Source organism: Rattus norvegicus, chromosome 11 (assembly GCF_036323735.1).
Source record: "Rattus norvegicus strain BN/NHsdMcwi chromosome 11, GRCr8, whole genome shotgun sequence".
Classification (NCBI taxonomy): domain Eukaryota; kingdom Metazoa; phylum Chordata; class Mammalia; order Rodentia; family Muridae; genus Rattus; species Rattus norvegicus.
The window spans coordinates 97,727,149-97,744,148 of record NC_086029.1 but is presented as its reverse complement, the minus strand read 5'-3'; the positions used below and the strand labels follow the sequence as shown (position 1 = coordinate 97,744,148).

The 17,000-nt window shown below is 40.6% G+C and overlaps 1 protein-coding gene across 1 annotated transcript in view; it reads right to left on the bottom strand.

The window, feature by feature from the left end:
• Spag6l (sperm associated antigen 6-like) overlaps positions 1–17,000 on the bottom strand; it is a 95,741-nt gene that overhangs the window by 29,432 nt on the left and 49,309 nt on the right. The window contains exons 4-8 of the mRNA NM_001034960.1: positions 12,037–12,220; positions 6,643–6,848; positions 5,002–5,175; positions 3,938–4,090; positions 1,332–1,523 (exon numbers count right to left, since the gene is read on the bottom strand). Of these exons, the coding sequence (NP_001030132.1) occupies positions 1,332–1,523; positions 3,938–4,090; positions 5,002–5,175; positions 6,643–6,848; positions 12,037–12,220 (909 nt within the window). The remainder of the gene's footprint in view (positions 1–1,331; positions 1,524–3,937; positions 4,091–5,001; positions 5,176–6,642; positions 6,849–12,036; positions 12,221–17,000) is intronic.

The window sequence follows — 17,000 nt, the reverse complement described above, 5'->3', positions numbered from 1 at the left end:
ATGCAGACACTCACAACCAACCACTGAACTGAGCCCAGAGACCCCAATGGAAGAATCAGGGTAAGGACTGAAAGAGCAGAAAGGGCTTGTGAGGTGGAAATTAAAGAGTTCTTTGGAAAGTAGGTTGAATGTTGTTTTGCTGGGGCAAATATGTGAAGGAAAATTTTGTTAAAGTGGACACAGGTGTGAAAGACTAAGGCAGACTCATGAAGAAAGGTTTTGCTAAAGGAGACACAGGAGAGAAGATGTTCTGCTAAAGCAAGCGCATGAAAGGGGTATGTGATGGTGAAAGGTTCTTTGCTAATGGCACGCACGTATTGGCCCACCTTGCACTGCATAGTTGAGCTGCATTTGTCGGGGCACCATAGAGAGAAAGGCACCAAACAATTTCTGGTGGTGTGCTGCAGCTTGTAGCTGCTTCCCTGGACTAGGGCTGACTGGATGCACTTGCTGAGGTGAGGCACATGAAATACTTGTCATGTTTGGAGGGTATAAACAGGACTCCATTGAGTGAGGGAGACAGGGCTTGGTAGCTGGTACAGCTATCTGTGTAACGCTTGTGGGTCTCGAGTCTTCGCTGATCTTTGCTTCTCTGAGAGAGGCACAGCTGAGAACTTCTCCTGCTGTTCCTGTTGGTCCCGCCTGATGACTCGTGCGGAGGCTGAGGCCTGGCTGTCTCTGCTAGGTTCTGTCGCCTCTGTGGCTAACCCAACTCTACCAAACTGGAGTGCTGGTGTATCTCTGAGGTGTTTGTGAGTGGATCGAGCTGCCTCTGCCTGCTGACCTGTGAACTGAACTGCTGATTTCCAGACAACACAGATGGGATTGCTCCAAAGAACCTTTCTAAACAGGTCCACTTCCCCCTACCCTGTATCCTTTCTTTCAAGCTACTTCTTGTGGGTGGTGGGTTACAAGGAAGGTTAAAGCATTTAAGAACCATCATGAAAAATAGGACTTGAGAAATTAAAGTTACAGGATTGCAACCCCATAGGAAGAACAATATCAACTGATCAGACCACTCAAAGTTCCCAGGGACTAAACCGTCACCCAAAGAGTTGGTCCATGGCTCCTGCTATATATGTAGCAGAGGGCTGCCTTATCTGACTGGCACCAGTGGATAGAGAGGTGCTTGATCTCGTGGAGGCTTGCTGCCCCAGAGAAGGGGGAGCCTGGAGGGGTGAGGAGGATAGCATGGGGCTTTGTGGAGGGGAGACCAGGAAGGGGAACAACAATGTAAATAACAAAATATTTGTTTGAAAAGATGTTAAGTCACATATTTTAAAATCTAGCCATATCTAACTAATCCCCCCACACATGAAGACTGCACTCACCTTCAGCTGCAGGTCCTCAGAGCTCTCTGCTGACATGTACAAAGACAGGAGAACTGGCAGAGTGTTTGTGACAGCTACAGCCCTGGCATGCTCTGGAGTGTGTCTTCCCAGCTGCCCCAGGGCCCAGGCAGCAGCAGCCTTAATATGATCTTCTGGTTCCTCTGACAGGCAGATTGACAACTGGGGTACACCCTGCCAAGGACCCAAAAAATAGATGTTATATATAAACATAGAGTAGAATTAACGACTCTTCCCTGTCTCTCAGACATCAAGAGCACTCACTTTGGCTTTCATCCTCTGCCATTTAGGATAACAAACTAACTAGAACCAAATTGTACTAATTACCTGTAACAAGCTAACTTGAGTACCCTGGTATCTCTATTAACGTTTACTGCCCAGATTGAGGGACATTCAAAAGAACAACAGATGCCACACACCAGGTAAAACCAAGTGCTACTGTGACCAATGAAAATTGTCCTAAGATCACAAAACCTTCATATTCCCTTATTCAAAAAGATAAGCAGGGACTGAAGATTGAGCTCTTGCCTAGGGTACGTGCAACTGTGAGTTCAATCTTCCTCAATATCACACACACACACGCACACACACATATGCACACACACATGCACACACACATGCACACACACACACACACATGCACACACACACACTCACTCACTCCTCTCCCTCAGTGTTGTTACATCTACGGGCGTGGGCTCTTTAGAGCGTTACATCACTCTGAAGATAGGATGGATGCAGGAAAAGAACAGATGAGAGACTGTGGTAGATCTTTTCAGGAAATCGAATTAGAACCAGTAAGATGGAGGGAGCAAGTATGCCTAATCATTTTAACCTTTACCTGGTATCAAATTAGAAACAATATGCTTACCAAGAGTCAGGAATAAGAATTTTATTTGTTTCCCTTAGGGACACAAACTGTGACATGTTTACGGTGTTTAAGTTGGTTATATTTTTACTATTTAGTTAGCATTAATGCTTAAGATAAAAATGTAAGCATATGCTACTAGTGTAAAAAAGGCTTCATTCCTACATAAGCATTCAATCATGTTAGGATGAGCAAAACTGGACTTAGGTTGACCAAAACTAATAAACATGTGAGACTTAAAGAAAGAAATTGCAGGATATATTCCAGTTGCTCATATTATTGTGATTTTAATCTATCATAATAGTGTTCTTAGCTTTACTATAATTGATAAAAATTAATGTTGAGTGTGCACGTGTATGTGTGTGTGTTTCTAAATACATGGATGCAATCTGCCCAGCTGGTATAATTTTATTTGTATGAACATCTTTTCAGAGCTGACAATTTCATATTGGAAAATTACTGTACAGTGGAGAAAATTATAATCTCAAAAATTAACTGGTTTGTTTGTTTTAGTGTTAAGGCATTATCACTAAGAGGAGGAGAGAGTGCTATTGCTCTGCGCTTTATCTCAAACTGCTGCCGCCACTTTGATCTCCAGGAAACTGGAAAAACCACAGGCAGGACTGTCAGCTCCCTTCACTGCGGAGGGTCAGGCCTCCCTGCTACTTGAGCTGGATGCCTGGGAGGCAATCGATTCCTGCACTTGCATCGTTCTTCCCACATGGTAGCTAAAGAGCAAAAGCCCTAGTCATAGCCTTACGGCTACTCATCTAAACGGACACCAGTGCTCTAGTCACTGTCATGGTCTGCAATAACAGAGGAACAAAAAATAGCAGGATAAAAGAACAGAGAGCATCGTTGTAGGACACATGGAAGATAACACTCCAGGCCGCCCTTCATCCTGATTAGTAGAAATAGGCTCACACCTTCCTGTTTAGCCAACAGCAGATCACCTGCGCTGGGTTGTGGGCACACAGCCTCTGGAGCACTCATCAAGACATAGATATTTCTGCATGTTTTATGAGCATCTACTATGTCTCACACTGCTCTACACAGTGAGTTTATACAGTTATAGATTGATATAAACCAAAATAAAAAAATAAATAAAATAACACCCAGAGCAATGAAATAAGAGCCCAATCCTGCTGTCTGCTGTGTGTCCAGGCTTACAGCCTGTAGCCAAGAAAGGAAGCTGTTTGTGAGAGCTGTCTCCATATTCAGGTGCCAGGAAGGGGAGGAGTATAGAGACCACTGAGAACAGACACAATGACTAACAGTCAAGCCATTTATAGCAGGTTCTTGTCTATCTCGTTCAGTTTGGCTTTGGTTCTTGAGGCAGGGTCTACAATGAAAACACAACTGACTACAGACTCATGAGCTCCCAGCTCCCAAGTACAAGAATTAAAGGCGTGTGCCATTGACCACGGTGTGCTTGGCATATTTGTAAATACGCAGATTAACCCTTTAATGTACACATACACTTAGCAGATAAGTTCCAGATAACGGTGATACTTTAAGGTGGTGATAATTATTGGAACAAGACACTAAGTCAAACACTTCTGTGATCTCAGCTTTCTAAAGGTCACTTAAGGAAACAGGGGCAAGCACTGAGTCAACAGCAGAGCAACTGGAATCACGGGGCTTGGTTTCCGCCCTCCCATTCAACTTCCAGTTCCACCCTAGGTTAGCCTGCTGCATAACTAAGTGTGAGTGAGCACACCTTGGAGATGATCACCGCCATGGCCAGGTTCTCAGAATGAGCAGCCACATAGCCCAGCATCATGATGCCAGGGAGCCGTATGTTCCCTTTGCTGGATCCGATGCAGTCAATCACAGCAGCCACACCTCCGGCATTAACAATCAGCTGGGAGAGCTGAGGGAAACAGAACAAGAGCCCAGGCAACGTGAGATGTTCTTTAAATACAGCTTGACTCCACTTTCTTTAGGATTGAAAAAAACACAACCGATAAAAATTGAAATATGACTTATAGAAACTGTTGTCCTTTCTAAAGAGACATGAGGGGACATTCTCGTTTATAGGACACTCACTGTGAAGAACTTTATTCTGTAGTTCAACTTTCTCCACATCAATGGAAAAAAGCCTTGCCCCTGTTATATGTCATGTTAAAACCCTTCACCTAGAGCTACTTATTCAACTTATATTAATCATGGAAAGCTCAGACACTGCAGTAGTCTAACCCACTTGCCTGTTTGCTGGCAAGTTAAGTATACTTCAATTACCAAAACAATCCATACAAATAAAGATAACACAGAGACTAGTGTGCACTAAAATTAAACCTGGTTAAGCAAAGCATGCACAGAAAAAGGATAGAACACAGTCTTGCTTTGTGGGGGCAGGCGCAGGGGATTCTTCACAGAAAATCAACAGTCTTGACCTTGGGACAGGAGATCTTTGTGGTCTGAACCAGTCCAGAAGTGGAACATATCACTTCATTGCTCCTAGCTGATATAAAATGTTGAGGATGACAGAGGTCCACTACAGCTAGAAATGGAAAGCTATAAGTGATTAGAGACAGTATTTTAAACTCCAAGTAAATTATTACAATGCAATAGTTCTCAACTGAAAGGAATTTTTTGCCCTACAGAATATTTAGCAATGTAGAGCTACATTCTGGTCAGTCCCACTTAGGACCGGGTACAGCACTCAGGGCTAGGAGTGGTAGTCACTAAAATAAAATAGACTTGCATCTTGAAGTTTACTTCTCAGTTGGTTTTTCATTTGATTGGTTGGGTTTTGTTTGTTTGTTTTTGTTTCTGTTTTACCTCAGGCGTATGTTTTGCAATTTCTCTAATTAAGGTGCAAGCATTTTTCTTCACATATTCATCTTTGTCCTTCAGGCAGGTTAGTACAACAGGGAAAATTTCTGCTTCAACGACCATCTCTGCCAGGTCCACAGAGTGTTTTGCAATCTGACTGAGAGCTGAGAGTACCTGGCGCTGTCAAGCAGAAAGAAAATGAAAAAATTATACGGAATCCAACAGCCCACCTCATAATTCAGACGTAGTTTTACAAGATTTATAATATCCCCAGGCAGTGATGGTTTTGAAGGCATGGGAGAATTATGGAGAGCAGCTGAGGCTGGGCGCTGTGTAGCAGGTCTTCAGTCTCCCTGCAGGGAGACCAGGAGAGGCCACTGGTGAAGAGTACAGTCTCAATACAAGGACAACACCACCATATTGGAGTTACAAAGGACAGGGACAGTGTGTAGCGAAGCTCGCCTGAGCCTGGCAGATTTGGAGAGGTACCTTGGAGACCAGAAGATCAGAGTGGGCCCCAGAAGTCAAACACTGACGCGCCCGCTGAGCTTGCTTTTGCTTTCATCTGATGTACCCTGGTTTTTCGTCTTGGAAAAAGAAACGTATTTTCCCATACTTCAACAGAGCCCTGGAGTTAAGAGGCCTGGATTTTTAAAGAGACAGTGGGGTTTTAAAGTACTGGAGTTGATGAATACTATGGGGCTTTTGAAACTGTAGTATACTTTATATTATGACATTGATATTAGATCTTGGGGACAAACAGGAGAAAAGGTTAGTTTTAAGTGATGTGATTATATGTCAAAGTTGACAAAAATGGAATGTCATAGTTAACTTTAGCTGTCAGGTTGACAGTCCTACAGTCACCTGGAAAGAGGGAACATCAAATGAAAATTGAACAGATTGGATTGGTGTATGGATATCTGTGATCCAGAGTCTTTGCTGCTAATTGATGTTGTTAGAAGAAGAGGAGGAAGAAGAAGAGGAAGAGGAAGAGGAAGAGGAAGAAGAAGAAGAAGAAGAAGAAGAAGAAGAAGAAGAAGAAGAAGAAGAAGAAGAAGAAGAAGAAGAAGAAGAAGAAGAAGAGGAGGAGGAGGAGGAGGAGGAGGAGGAGGAGGAGGAAGAGGACGAGGAAGAGGAGGAGGAAGAAGAGGAGGAGGAGGAGGAAGAAGAGGAAGAGGAGGAGGAAGAGGAGGAGGAGAAAGAGGAAGAGGAGGAGAAGGAGAAGGAGGAGGAAGAGAAAGAAGAAGGAGGAGGAGGAGAAGAAGAAGAAGGAGGAGGAGGAGAAGGAGGAGGAGGAGGAGGAGGAGGAGGAGGAGGAGGAGGAGGAGGAGGAGGAGGAGGAGGAGGCCAGGAGTTCCTGCCTCCAGGTTCTAGCCTTGGCTTCCCTTAGTGATATGGACCCTCCCACATCTTCCCCACCAAGCTGCTTTGGTCATGGTGTTTTCCTTATAGCATCAGCAAACAAAACACAGTTTTCCCAGTCATATCTTAATTGTTATTGCCTAACCCTTATAGCATTATTTTCACATATTAGAAGACCAACTGCATAATTAATATATTTGCATGTTTTTCTTTCTACTACGTAATGCTAACCTGTACATGTTTTCATTTTCTTAGACTGTGAACGCGCTGGCTTGTCATCATTACCTTCAGTTTGGCATCAGGGTTGAGGATCATCTGGGCTAGGTGAGCAATGGCTCCGGCATCCACCACTGTCTGCGCTAACTCTGGGGAGTGCTTTGAGATATCACTGAGGGCCGAGGCAGCAATCCTTTTCAAAGCAATTTCTGGCTCCTGGATACACAGAACCAAAAGAGGAATTGCTCCTGCATCCACCACAGCTTGAGATAATTCTGTCGGGCCAAGAAAAGTGAGTGAGTGTGTGAGTGCATGTGGGCAACTGATGCCAGCCAGTTTTCACATAGACAGATACAGGAAGTACAAAGGATGAGGGTGTATTTTACTCTATTGACAACCACATTTAAAGACAGGGGATCGAGTGGGTTGTCACTGCTTCTCTCTCACCCACCACATACACTTGAGGGAAACAAAAAAAGAATTCCAAGCATGACTTGTATAATTAATATAATATTCACAATCTCTGCTAATTATTGACCACTGGGTATGGTGGCAAGTGCCTCTTTAAAAGGTAAGGCAAGATCAGGAGTTCAGGGCTAGACTCAGAACATAGTAAGTTTGAGGCTAACCTAGCATACAGGAGACCCCGTCTCAAAAAGAAACTCATACCACACAGTTCAAACGCTGAGCTTAAAAGAACTGAGTCCAAATTGACCTGAAAGTCTTATCCCTGAGGATTAGATCTCATATCAAAAGATGCCATGCAAGCAGTCAAACTAAAACAGCAAACAACGGTGCTACTAGCTGTAAAGCTTGAGAGCCACAATAGTGAGCGGCCAACAGACAGCCTGGGTAGTACAAGAGTGGTGTACTCTTGTGGGTGACTAACAGCTATCTAATTGAATTTAAGGTCTGATCAATAGGATGGAATTCATGGATGGAACTGTAAGCCTAAACAACTACCACAGCTAGAGAGTTATAGACCCCAGACCTGCCATTTCCCTAAATCAATGCAATCTCTTACTGGATTCTAAGTACTTGTCCTTGTACTCACCAGAGGAAACATTTACAAAAATCCATGACTGATCAAAATCAGAGAATAACTGACCAACTGTAGGGTACCCAGCCCCAAATGAAATATCCACCATGCAACTCCTACACCTAGGGCTCAGGCAAAAATCACTGGAGATGGGGCAGGAAGAGGGTAAGAGCCAGAGTTCATACTACAGGTTGTACACGGTCATGCACGGATTTTATGTGCACACTGCGGATCACACTCAGATTTTCATGTTTGTGTGATGAGCAATCACTGAATCATATCTTGTTCTACTAACATAGCAAATCAATGTTGTGTGTGTGCATGTGCGTGTGTGTGCATGTGCATGCGTGAACATGCACACAAATAATAATAATTGAAAAAAGGTCATTAATTTGAAAGGAATTTTGAGTATGTAGTAGGAGATACAGAGGGAATGGAAATGATAAAAATACAGTCTCATCTATGAAATTCTCGAAAAAATACTAAAAATGTTAAATTAAACAAAAAATTCCATTTGACATAAAATTAATATCTTTTTAATATGTGTGTACTAGAATATAATAGGCCTAATATTTGTGTAATGAAAATAGAATCCTACTCAGGGGCTTTCAGTCTCATACATGGTTTCTAAGAGCAAATTACAACTCTGAAAATACAGTTAAGGCTGGAGATGAAGTTCAGTGCAGGGGACTTGCCAAGCATGACTGAGGCTCTGGACTCCATCCCCAGCAAAAATAAATAAATAAGCCATCAGCAAAAACATCCATCATCTTCTGCAAAACAACTATTTCTCTTTATGTTTCTCCCACACATCTTATCCTTTATATAGCAGGATAGCTATACATATGGCTCACAGCAATTATGACAGTCTATATATACAAGACCTGTACAATTCCAGCCAGACCAAATCCAAACATGAAGAAGGGAGGTAGGCAAGAAGTCCCAGCCCATATTTCTGCCAATGCTGATTTCCATGAAGCCAGAGCCTGAACTCTACTTAAGACACCTCCAGGCAGTCCCTTTCTCCCATCTACTAGTACAGAAGTCACCTCACCCATTGTAATGATCTGGGACTTGCCTCGAGTCTGAACCCTCAAAACCCAGTGTAGCCCCAAGAGTGAAAACCAAACATCACTTCTCTAATCCACAATCTACCAGACTGCCGTAATCCAACTACAGATCTCAACACACACACACAACACGGGTGAGACCAGCTATTAACACAAAGAACAAACATTGCAACACAAGGGCCTAGATCTCAAAAACACAAACATGGACAACTAAGATAATATTCCATCTCCAGAAACCAGAATCCCTACTGTAATAGTCCTTGATAAAAAGGACTTTAGCTGAAGCACAAAACAAAAGCTTCAAAATAGCAATTATGAATCTGTTCAAGAATCCTAAGGAGGATATAAATAAAGGCTTCAATGAAGACTATGTAAACACAAAAATTTTAATTAAATAATATGAATAATTCAAAATACAGAAATAGAATTTAACAAAGTAATAGCACTACCAAAGTCAACCATGCTGAAATAAAACACAAAAATAAAAGCTCAAAAATCAAATGAAAAGCTTAGAGGAAAACCTCACCAACAGACTAAACAAAGTAAAGTCAGGCATGAAGACAAGATAGAAGAAATGGATATGTTTGTCAAAGAGAATGTTAAATCTTTAAAAATCTAGACACAAAACACCGAGGAAACCTGGGATGCTATGAAAAGGCCAAATCTACAAATGATGGATATAGAGGAAGAAGATACCCAGGTCAAAAACACAGAAAATATCCTTAACAAAAATCATAGAGTTTCCAAGTCTAAAGAAAGATAGCAATAAGCATGCTAAACTGGATAGGGGAAAGCTCATGAGGACTCAACCCTACACAAAGAACTACGGGCAACTAAGAAATGCTAGGATTAGAAGAAATGCTCTTTCCAAGGGAGGAACAACCAATTGCTTGTCCAATACCAAATGGTCATATCTCAAAACATACCTACAAATAATGTTATATAGACTGAGAATGGCATATTTATGTTTTCAGGAATACATATGGTTTAAAAGAGTAAGGAAAGATACATGAAGGTAGGACATTGGGAACATAATGTCTAGTTCTGAAAATCTAGCCAAGAACCCCAAGAATAGAGATAGACCCCAAATGAGAGCCTTCTATTACAATATTCTAAATTAATGTAGTGTCCATTTGTTTTATACATGTTTATCTTTATACACATGGATCAGTGCAGCATGCAGTCCTCATCAATGAAGCTTCTTTTTGAAGTTGAACTGAGACTGTTAGATCCACAACTGGTGATAATGCAGGGAGTATGTGACCATGGAGTAGCCAGCCCCATATGGCACATCTATAACACAGCTCTTAGAACTTTGGCTTGAGGAACATGACAGGTGGACAGAGAAAAGATTTTAAGAACCTGAGGAGCAGATGACTGCTACAAGACAGTATCTTGTGAATAGGAGAGGGTACTGCGGCCCATGAATTCTCAGTGAGACCTGCAAAGGCCACAAAAGTTAACATGCCAACAGGGACAGAGGACAGGTTCACAAGGCCCCAACCCTAGATGAAAAACTTATAGGCTGTCTGATGTCTGTGGAGGAAGGAAAACCAGTTATTTTCAGGACAAGTTCCCAATCCTAATTAGTCAGCCCTAAACATATGCACACCCAGGAAACACCAACTGGACTCAGTAGAAGACATATGGAGATATATAGATATCATACATACATAAACAAGTTATAAAAGAGGCCATGAGTCTGAGAGGAAGTGAGAGTGAGAACATCAGAGGACATGGAGAAGGAGCAGGGGGGATAGAAATGGCACAACACTGGGCAGTCATAGATGAAGTTCTGAATCCCAGTGAAACCTATTGGGTAAATAAAATAAAATAAAGTATAAGGTGAATATGCTAGACAGGTTTATGTCAACTTGACACAATCTAAAGTCATCTGGGAGGAAGGAGTTAAGGAAAGATCTCCATAAGATCAGGCTGCAGATAAGCCTGTAGGGTATTTTATTAGTGATTAATGGGAAAGAATCACTTGGTGGTGGTGCCATCCCTGGACTGGCGATTCTGAGTTCTATAAGAAAGCAGGCTCAGCAAGCCATGGGGAGAAAGAAGCAAGCAGTGTCCCTCCATGACCTCTGCATCAGGTCCTGCCTTAAGGCTCTTGACAGGTTTGATTTCCTGCCCTGACTTCCTTTGATGATGAACTGTAATGTGGAAGCTAAATAAGCCCTTTCATCCCCAAGCTGCTCTGGTCGTGGGCTTCATCATAGCCACAGTAATCCCAATGAAGACAGAGGACTAGTTAGGGAAGGGAAAAGGATAGTGGGAGCAATAGGGGTTAGAGGAGGCAAGGTGGGTAAGCCAAAATGCTGTGTGTGTGTGTGTGTGTGTGTGTGTGTGTGTGTGTGTGAAGTCTATTGTTGCATATCATTACCATATGCCTATTTTCTCAATGGGCAGTAAATTAATCTATTTAGACACCAAACTCTAGATGCTATGCAATGAATTTTAATACATTAATTTTAAAGCCTTCATTAATTTTTAAATACATTAATTTTAAACATGACAATAATATTCTTTCTCAACTCAATTTTATTATGTTCTATTTCTTTCCTGTCTCTCATGGTATTGCTATGTTTCTGGGTTGTCAACAGTATTGTCAGGAGCACATAGTGGAATTATATGATCGAGTAATTAATGCAATCTTGGGCATCAGAATTAAACCCAAATTCTGGTGCTACCATCCACATAACCTCAGGCATCCTCTCTAAGTTACACTGTTTAGTAGGGAGACAAGCGATTGAACAAGCTAGCTGAAATGCAGGTGCAGAGCCAGGCACATAATTATTCAGTACACAGTAGCTACTCTTTTATACATAAACACAATGGAAAAAATCCGGAAATTTGAAAAGGCATACCAACTCTACTAACTGTAATACAAACATGTAGTTCTTTATAACTTATATCCATGTGAAAACTTACATATATTATTAATAAATGTTTACTACAGTATGTAATTTTATCATTTAAAACATAACTTATAACAAAGAATGTATTTTCATGGGGTGACAATCCATGTTAATTTCATTACCAAACAAATTTCAAAAATATTTTTATTTGACTGGCTAATTTGGGATACTTATTTTGGTTGGTTTAATTCAGTTTGGCCCTGAGTTTGTAATCTTTCTGCTTCTGCTTCCAGTGTGCCAGGACTGTAAGTACAAACATTATTACTGACTACCAAAGCCTTTGAGAACCAATCCCACTGAGAGTAGCTGACTATCATTCAAATGTGATTCTTACCACATATACAATCACCCTGAAACTCAATCTACTGTTTATTAAAACAGAATAATGTCGAACCCTAGAGTTTCCTTGTTTCCAAATATTTCCAGTTACCTGTATTGTGTCTTGCAATATATCCAAGTGCCCAGGCTGCAGCCTCCTTGACTCCAGGGTCAAAATCCTCCAAGCATATCACCAGTGTATCCAGAGCTCCACAGTCAACTATGGCCTGGGCCAGCTGAGGAGAGTGTTTACCAACTGCTCTCAGCACAAAGGCAGCTGCCTTTTTGTAGAAACGCTAACAGGGAAAAGAAAAGAAGAAACCAAAAGCAGCTTTTAAATTACTTTAAAGACAGCTCAATGGATCTGGAATACAAAAGATAAAAACTTAGCCTGAGAAATCACTCTGATACTTTGAAAATCCCCCATTGCTCCTCTCTGGTAAACTGATAATAAGGTATGTTTAAATTTACATGTTCAAATATCTTACACTTAAGTATGCATTTAGAAATTGTAAAAATCAAATATAAACATAATGCTTTCCATAATGTTGAAAGTGGTGAGAGTTCTTGATTTTGAAAGGTGTTGTTTAACTCATGGGAACACTTAAACTTTTCAAATATGTCACTGTACTATCAGTTGACTCATTTCCATTATTTGGCTTCAGTCTCTAAGAGGCCAAGATGCTCATGATCTCAATTCATGTTTTGAGTATTCCGAGTTACCCAGAAATAACAACCAGGTTTCAAGATGTTCTTAGCAGCCACCACATAAGGTAAAATAGTCATAAATTTTAAATTTCTCTAGGTAAGCTAAACAGTAGAATATAAGTTAATTGACCCTTTTAGAAATGTGTTTTCTGGGGACAGGACACTTCTGGTTTCTGACTGCCCCCGGAATTGAACCAGTCCCACAGCTCTCTATACCGAAATCCCATGGGGGAAAAAGCTGGACTCTCAGAAGTGCAGACAATTCTGAGAACTCAGAGGAGACTACTTCTGCTGACATCCCTGGCCCAAGAGGAACCTGCATAATGCCCTCTGGAAACAGGAACTTAGGAGCAGTCAGGGCATGATGCTTCCAGTTTCTGCCTGCACCCAGAGCTGAACCAGCCCCATAGTGCCCTGTACCCAAATATCCTGTGGGAGCGAGCTGCATTCTCAGAAGTACAGACAATCCTGAGAACTGAGAGTAGACAACAACTTCTGCTCACATTCCTGGCCCAAAAGGAACCTGCCTAGTGCTCTCTGTGCCCTCTGGGCACAGGGACCTAGGAGCAGTCAGAGGCAGGACCCATCTGGTTTCTGCCTGCACCCAGAGTTGAAAGTCAGTTGCCAGGAGTGCTGATACACTTGAGACTATCATTTCTACTCTGAGGGATCTGCCTGGAGCCCTCAGGACACACAAACCCAGGAGCAGTCTAGGACAGAACCCTTCCATTTTCGGCATGCACCCAGAGCAGACCCTGTGACACAGCTCTCTGTACCCAGATCTTGAAGTGAGAAAGACCTTTTCCAGGAGTGCTGACAAACAGGCTTGCAGGAGGGTCAAGCCACTGACAAAGACAGCAAAACCAGCTAACACCAGAGACAACCAGATGACAAAAGGAAAGCTTAGAAACCTAAGCAACAGAAACCAAGCTTACTTGGCATCAACAGAGCTAAGTTCTCGCACCAAAACAAATACTGGATATTCTAACACACAGGAAAAGCAAGATTTGGACTTAAAATTACATCTCATAATGATGATAGAGGACTTTAAGAAGGACTTTTTTTCAGTTCTTTTTTAAGGACTCCCGTAAAGAAAAACAGGACAACACAGGTAAACAAGTAGAAGCATTTAAGAGGAAACACCAAAAAAAAAAAAAAACCCTTAAAGAATTACAGGAAAACACAACCGAACAGGTTAAGGAATAGAACAAAACCACCCAGAATCTAAAAAGTGTAAATAGCACAAAGGGACACAACCCTGGAGATAGAAAACCTAGGAAAGGTCATAAACACAAGGATCACCAACTGAATACAAAAGAGAGAAGAGAGAATCTCAGAGGCAGAAGATACCATAGAAAACATCAACATAACTGTCAAAGACAATGTAAAAATGCAAAAAGCTGCTAAGCCAAAACATCCAGGAAATCCAGGACACAATGACAAGATCAAACCTAAGGATAATGGATATAGAGGAGAGTGAAAATATCCAACTAAAAGAGGTAGTCAATATCTTCAACAAAATTATAGGAGAAAACTTCCCTAAACTAAAGAAAGAGATGCCCATAAATATACAAGAAGCCTACAGAAGTCCAAATAAATTGGACCAGAAAAGAAACTCCTCCCATCAAAAAATAGTCAAAACACCAAATGCACAAAACAAAGAAAGAATATTAAAAGCAGTAAGGGGGAAAGGTCAAATAACATAGAAAGGAAGACCTATCAGAATTATACCAGACTTCTCACCAGAGACTATGAAAGCCAGAAGATCCTGAGCAGATGTCATACAGACCCTAGGAGAATACAAATGCCAGCCAAGGCTAGTATATCCAGCAAAACTCTCAATTAACATAGATGGAGAAACCAAGATATTCCATGACAAAACCAAATTTACACAATATCTTTCCACAAATCCAGCCCTACAAAGGATAATAAATGGAAAGCTCCAACACAAGAAAAAAAACTACACCCTAGAAATAGTAAGAAAGTAATCTCCTTGTAACGAAACCAAAAGAAGAGAGTCATACAAACATAATTCCACCTCTAACAACAAAAATATCAGGAAACGACAATCACAATTCCTTAATATATATATTAACATCAATGGACTCAATGCCCCAATAAAAAGACATAGACTAACAGACTGGATACATAAAGAAGACCCAGCATTTTGCTGCATACAGGAAACACACCTCAGAGACAAAGACAGATACTATCTCAAGGTAAAAGGCTGGAAAATAATTTTCCAAGCAAATGATCAGAAGAAACAAGCTGGAGTAGCCATTCTAATATTGAATAACATTGATTTTTGACCAACAGAAAGATATCAAAAAAGATAAGGAAGGACACTTCATATTCATCCAAGGAAAAATCCATCAAGATGAACCCTCAATCCTGAATATCTATGCTCCAAATGCATGGACACCTACATTCATAAAAGAAACCTTACTAAAGCTCAAAGCATACATTGCAACACATAAAATAATAATGGACGATTTCAACACCCCACTCTCATCAGTAGACAGATCATAGAAATATAAACTAAACAGAGACATAGAGAAACTAACAGAAGTTTTGAACCAAATGGACTTAACAGATATCTATAGAACATTTCATCCTAAAACAAAAGAATAGACCTTCTTCTCAGAACCCCATGGTACCTTTTCCAAAATTGGCCATATAATCAGTCACAAAACAGGCCTTAACAGACACAAGAATATTGAAAGAATCATATGCATCCTATCAGATCACCATGAACTAAGTCTGGTCTTCAATAACAACAAAAACAACAGAAAGTCCATGTACATATGGAAGTTGAACAATGTTCTACTCAATGATAACTTGGTCAAGGTAGAAAGAAAAATTAAAGACTTTTTAAAATTTAGTAAAATGAAGGCACAATACATCTTATGTGATGAGAGAAAATGAAAGCAGTACAAGGAGGAAAACTCATAGTTCTGAGTACCTCCAAAAAGAAACTGGAAAGAACATACATTACAGGTTGAGAGCACACCTAAAAGTTCTAGAACACAAAAAAGCAAATACATGCAAGAGAATTACATGGCAGGAAATTATCAAACTCAGGGCTAAAATCGACTAAGTAGAAACAAAATGGACTACACAAAGAATCAACAAAATGAGGAATCGGTTCTTTGAGAAAATCAACAAGGGAGATAAACCCTTAGCCAGACTAACCAGAGGACACAGAGAGAATATCCAAATTAACAGAAATCAGAAATGAAGAGGGAGACATGAGAGAATCTCAGGAAATTCAAAAATCATCAGATACAATGACAAAAGCCTATATTCAACAAAACTGGAAAACTGGACGAAATGAATAATTTTCTAGACATATACCAGGTACCAAAATAATCAGGATCAGATAAACCATATAGACAACCCCATAATTCCTAAAGATATAGAAGCAGTTATTAAAAGTCTCCCAAAAAAATACCCAGGACCAGATGTGTTTAGTGCAGAATTCTATCAGACCTTCATAGAAAACCTCATACCAATACTATCCAAACTATCCCACAAAATAGAAACAGAAGGAACAATACCCAATGCCTTCTATGAATCCACAATTACGCTTATACCTAAACCACACAAAGACACACACAAAAAAAGAAAGAGAACTTTGATTTCCCTTATGAATTTCGATGAAAAAATATTCAATAAAATTCTTGCAAACCAAATCCAAGATCACATCAAAACAATCATCCATCAGGATCTAGTAGACAGGGGTTGGGGATTTAGCTCAGTGGTAGAGCACTTGCCTAGCAAGCGCAAGGCCCTGGGTTTGGTCCCCAGCTCCAAAGGAAAAAAAAAGGATCTAGTAGACTTCATCCTAGGGATGCAGGAATGGTTCAATATAAAGAAATCCAACAACATATTCGACTATGTAAACAAACTCAAAGAGAAAAAGAACATGATCATCTCATTAGATGATGAGAAAGCATTTGACAAAATTCAACAACCCTTCATGATAAAAGTCTTGGAAAGATCAGGAATTCAAGTCTGATACCTAAACATAGTAAAAGCCATATACAGCAATACAGTAGCCAACATTAAACTAAATGGAGAGAAACTTGAAGCAATCCCACTAGACAAGACTGACCACTCTCTCCCTACTTATTCAATATAGTACTTGAAGTCCTAGCCAGAGCAAACAGACAACAAAAGGAGGTCAAAGGCATACAAATTGGAAGGGAAGAAGTCAAAATATCACTATTTGCAGTTGATATGATAGTATACTTAAATGTCCACAAAAGTTCCACCAGAGAACTACTAAGCCTTATAAATGACTTCAGCAAACTGGCTAGGTATAAAATTAACTCAAACAAATGAGTAGCCTTCCTCTACTCAAAGGAT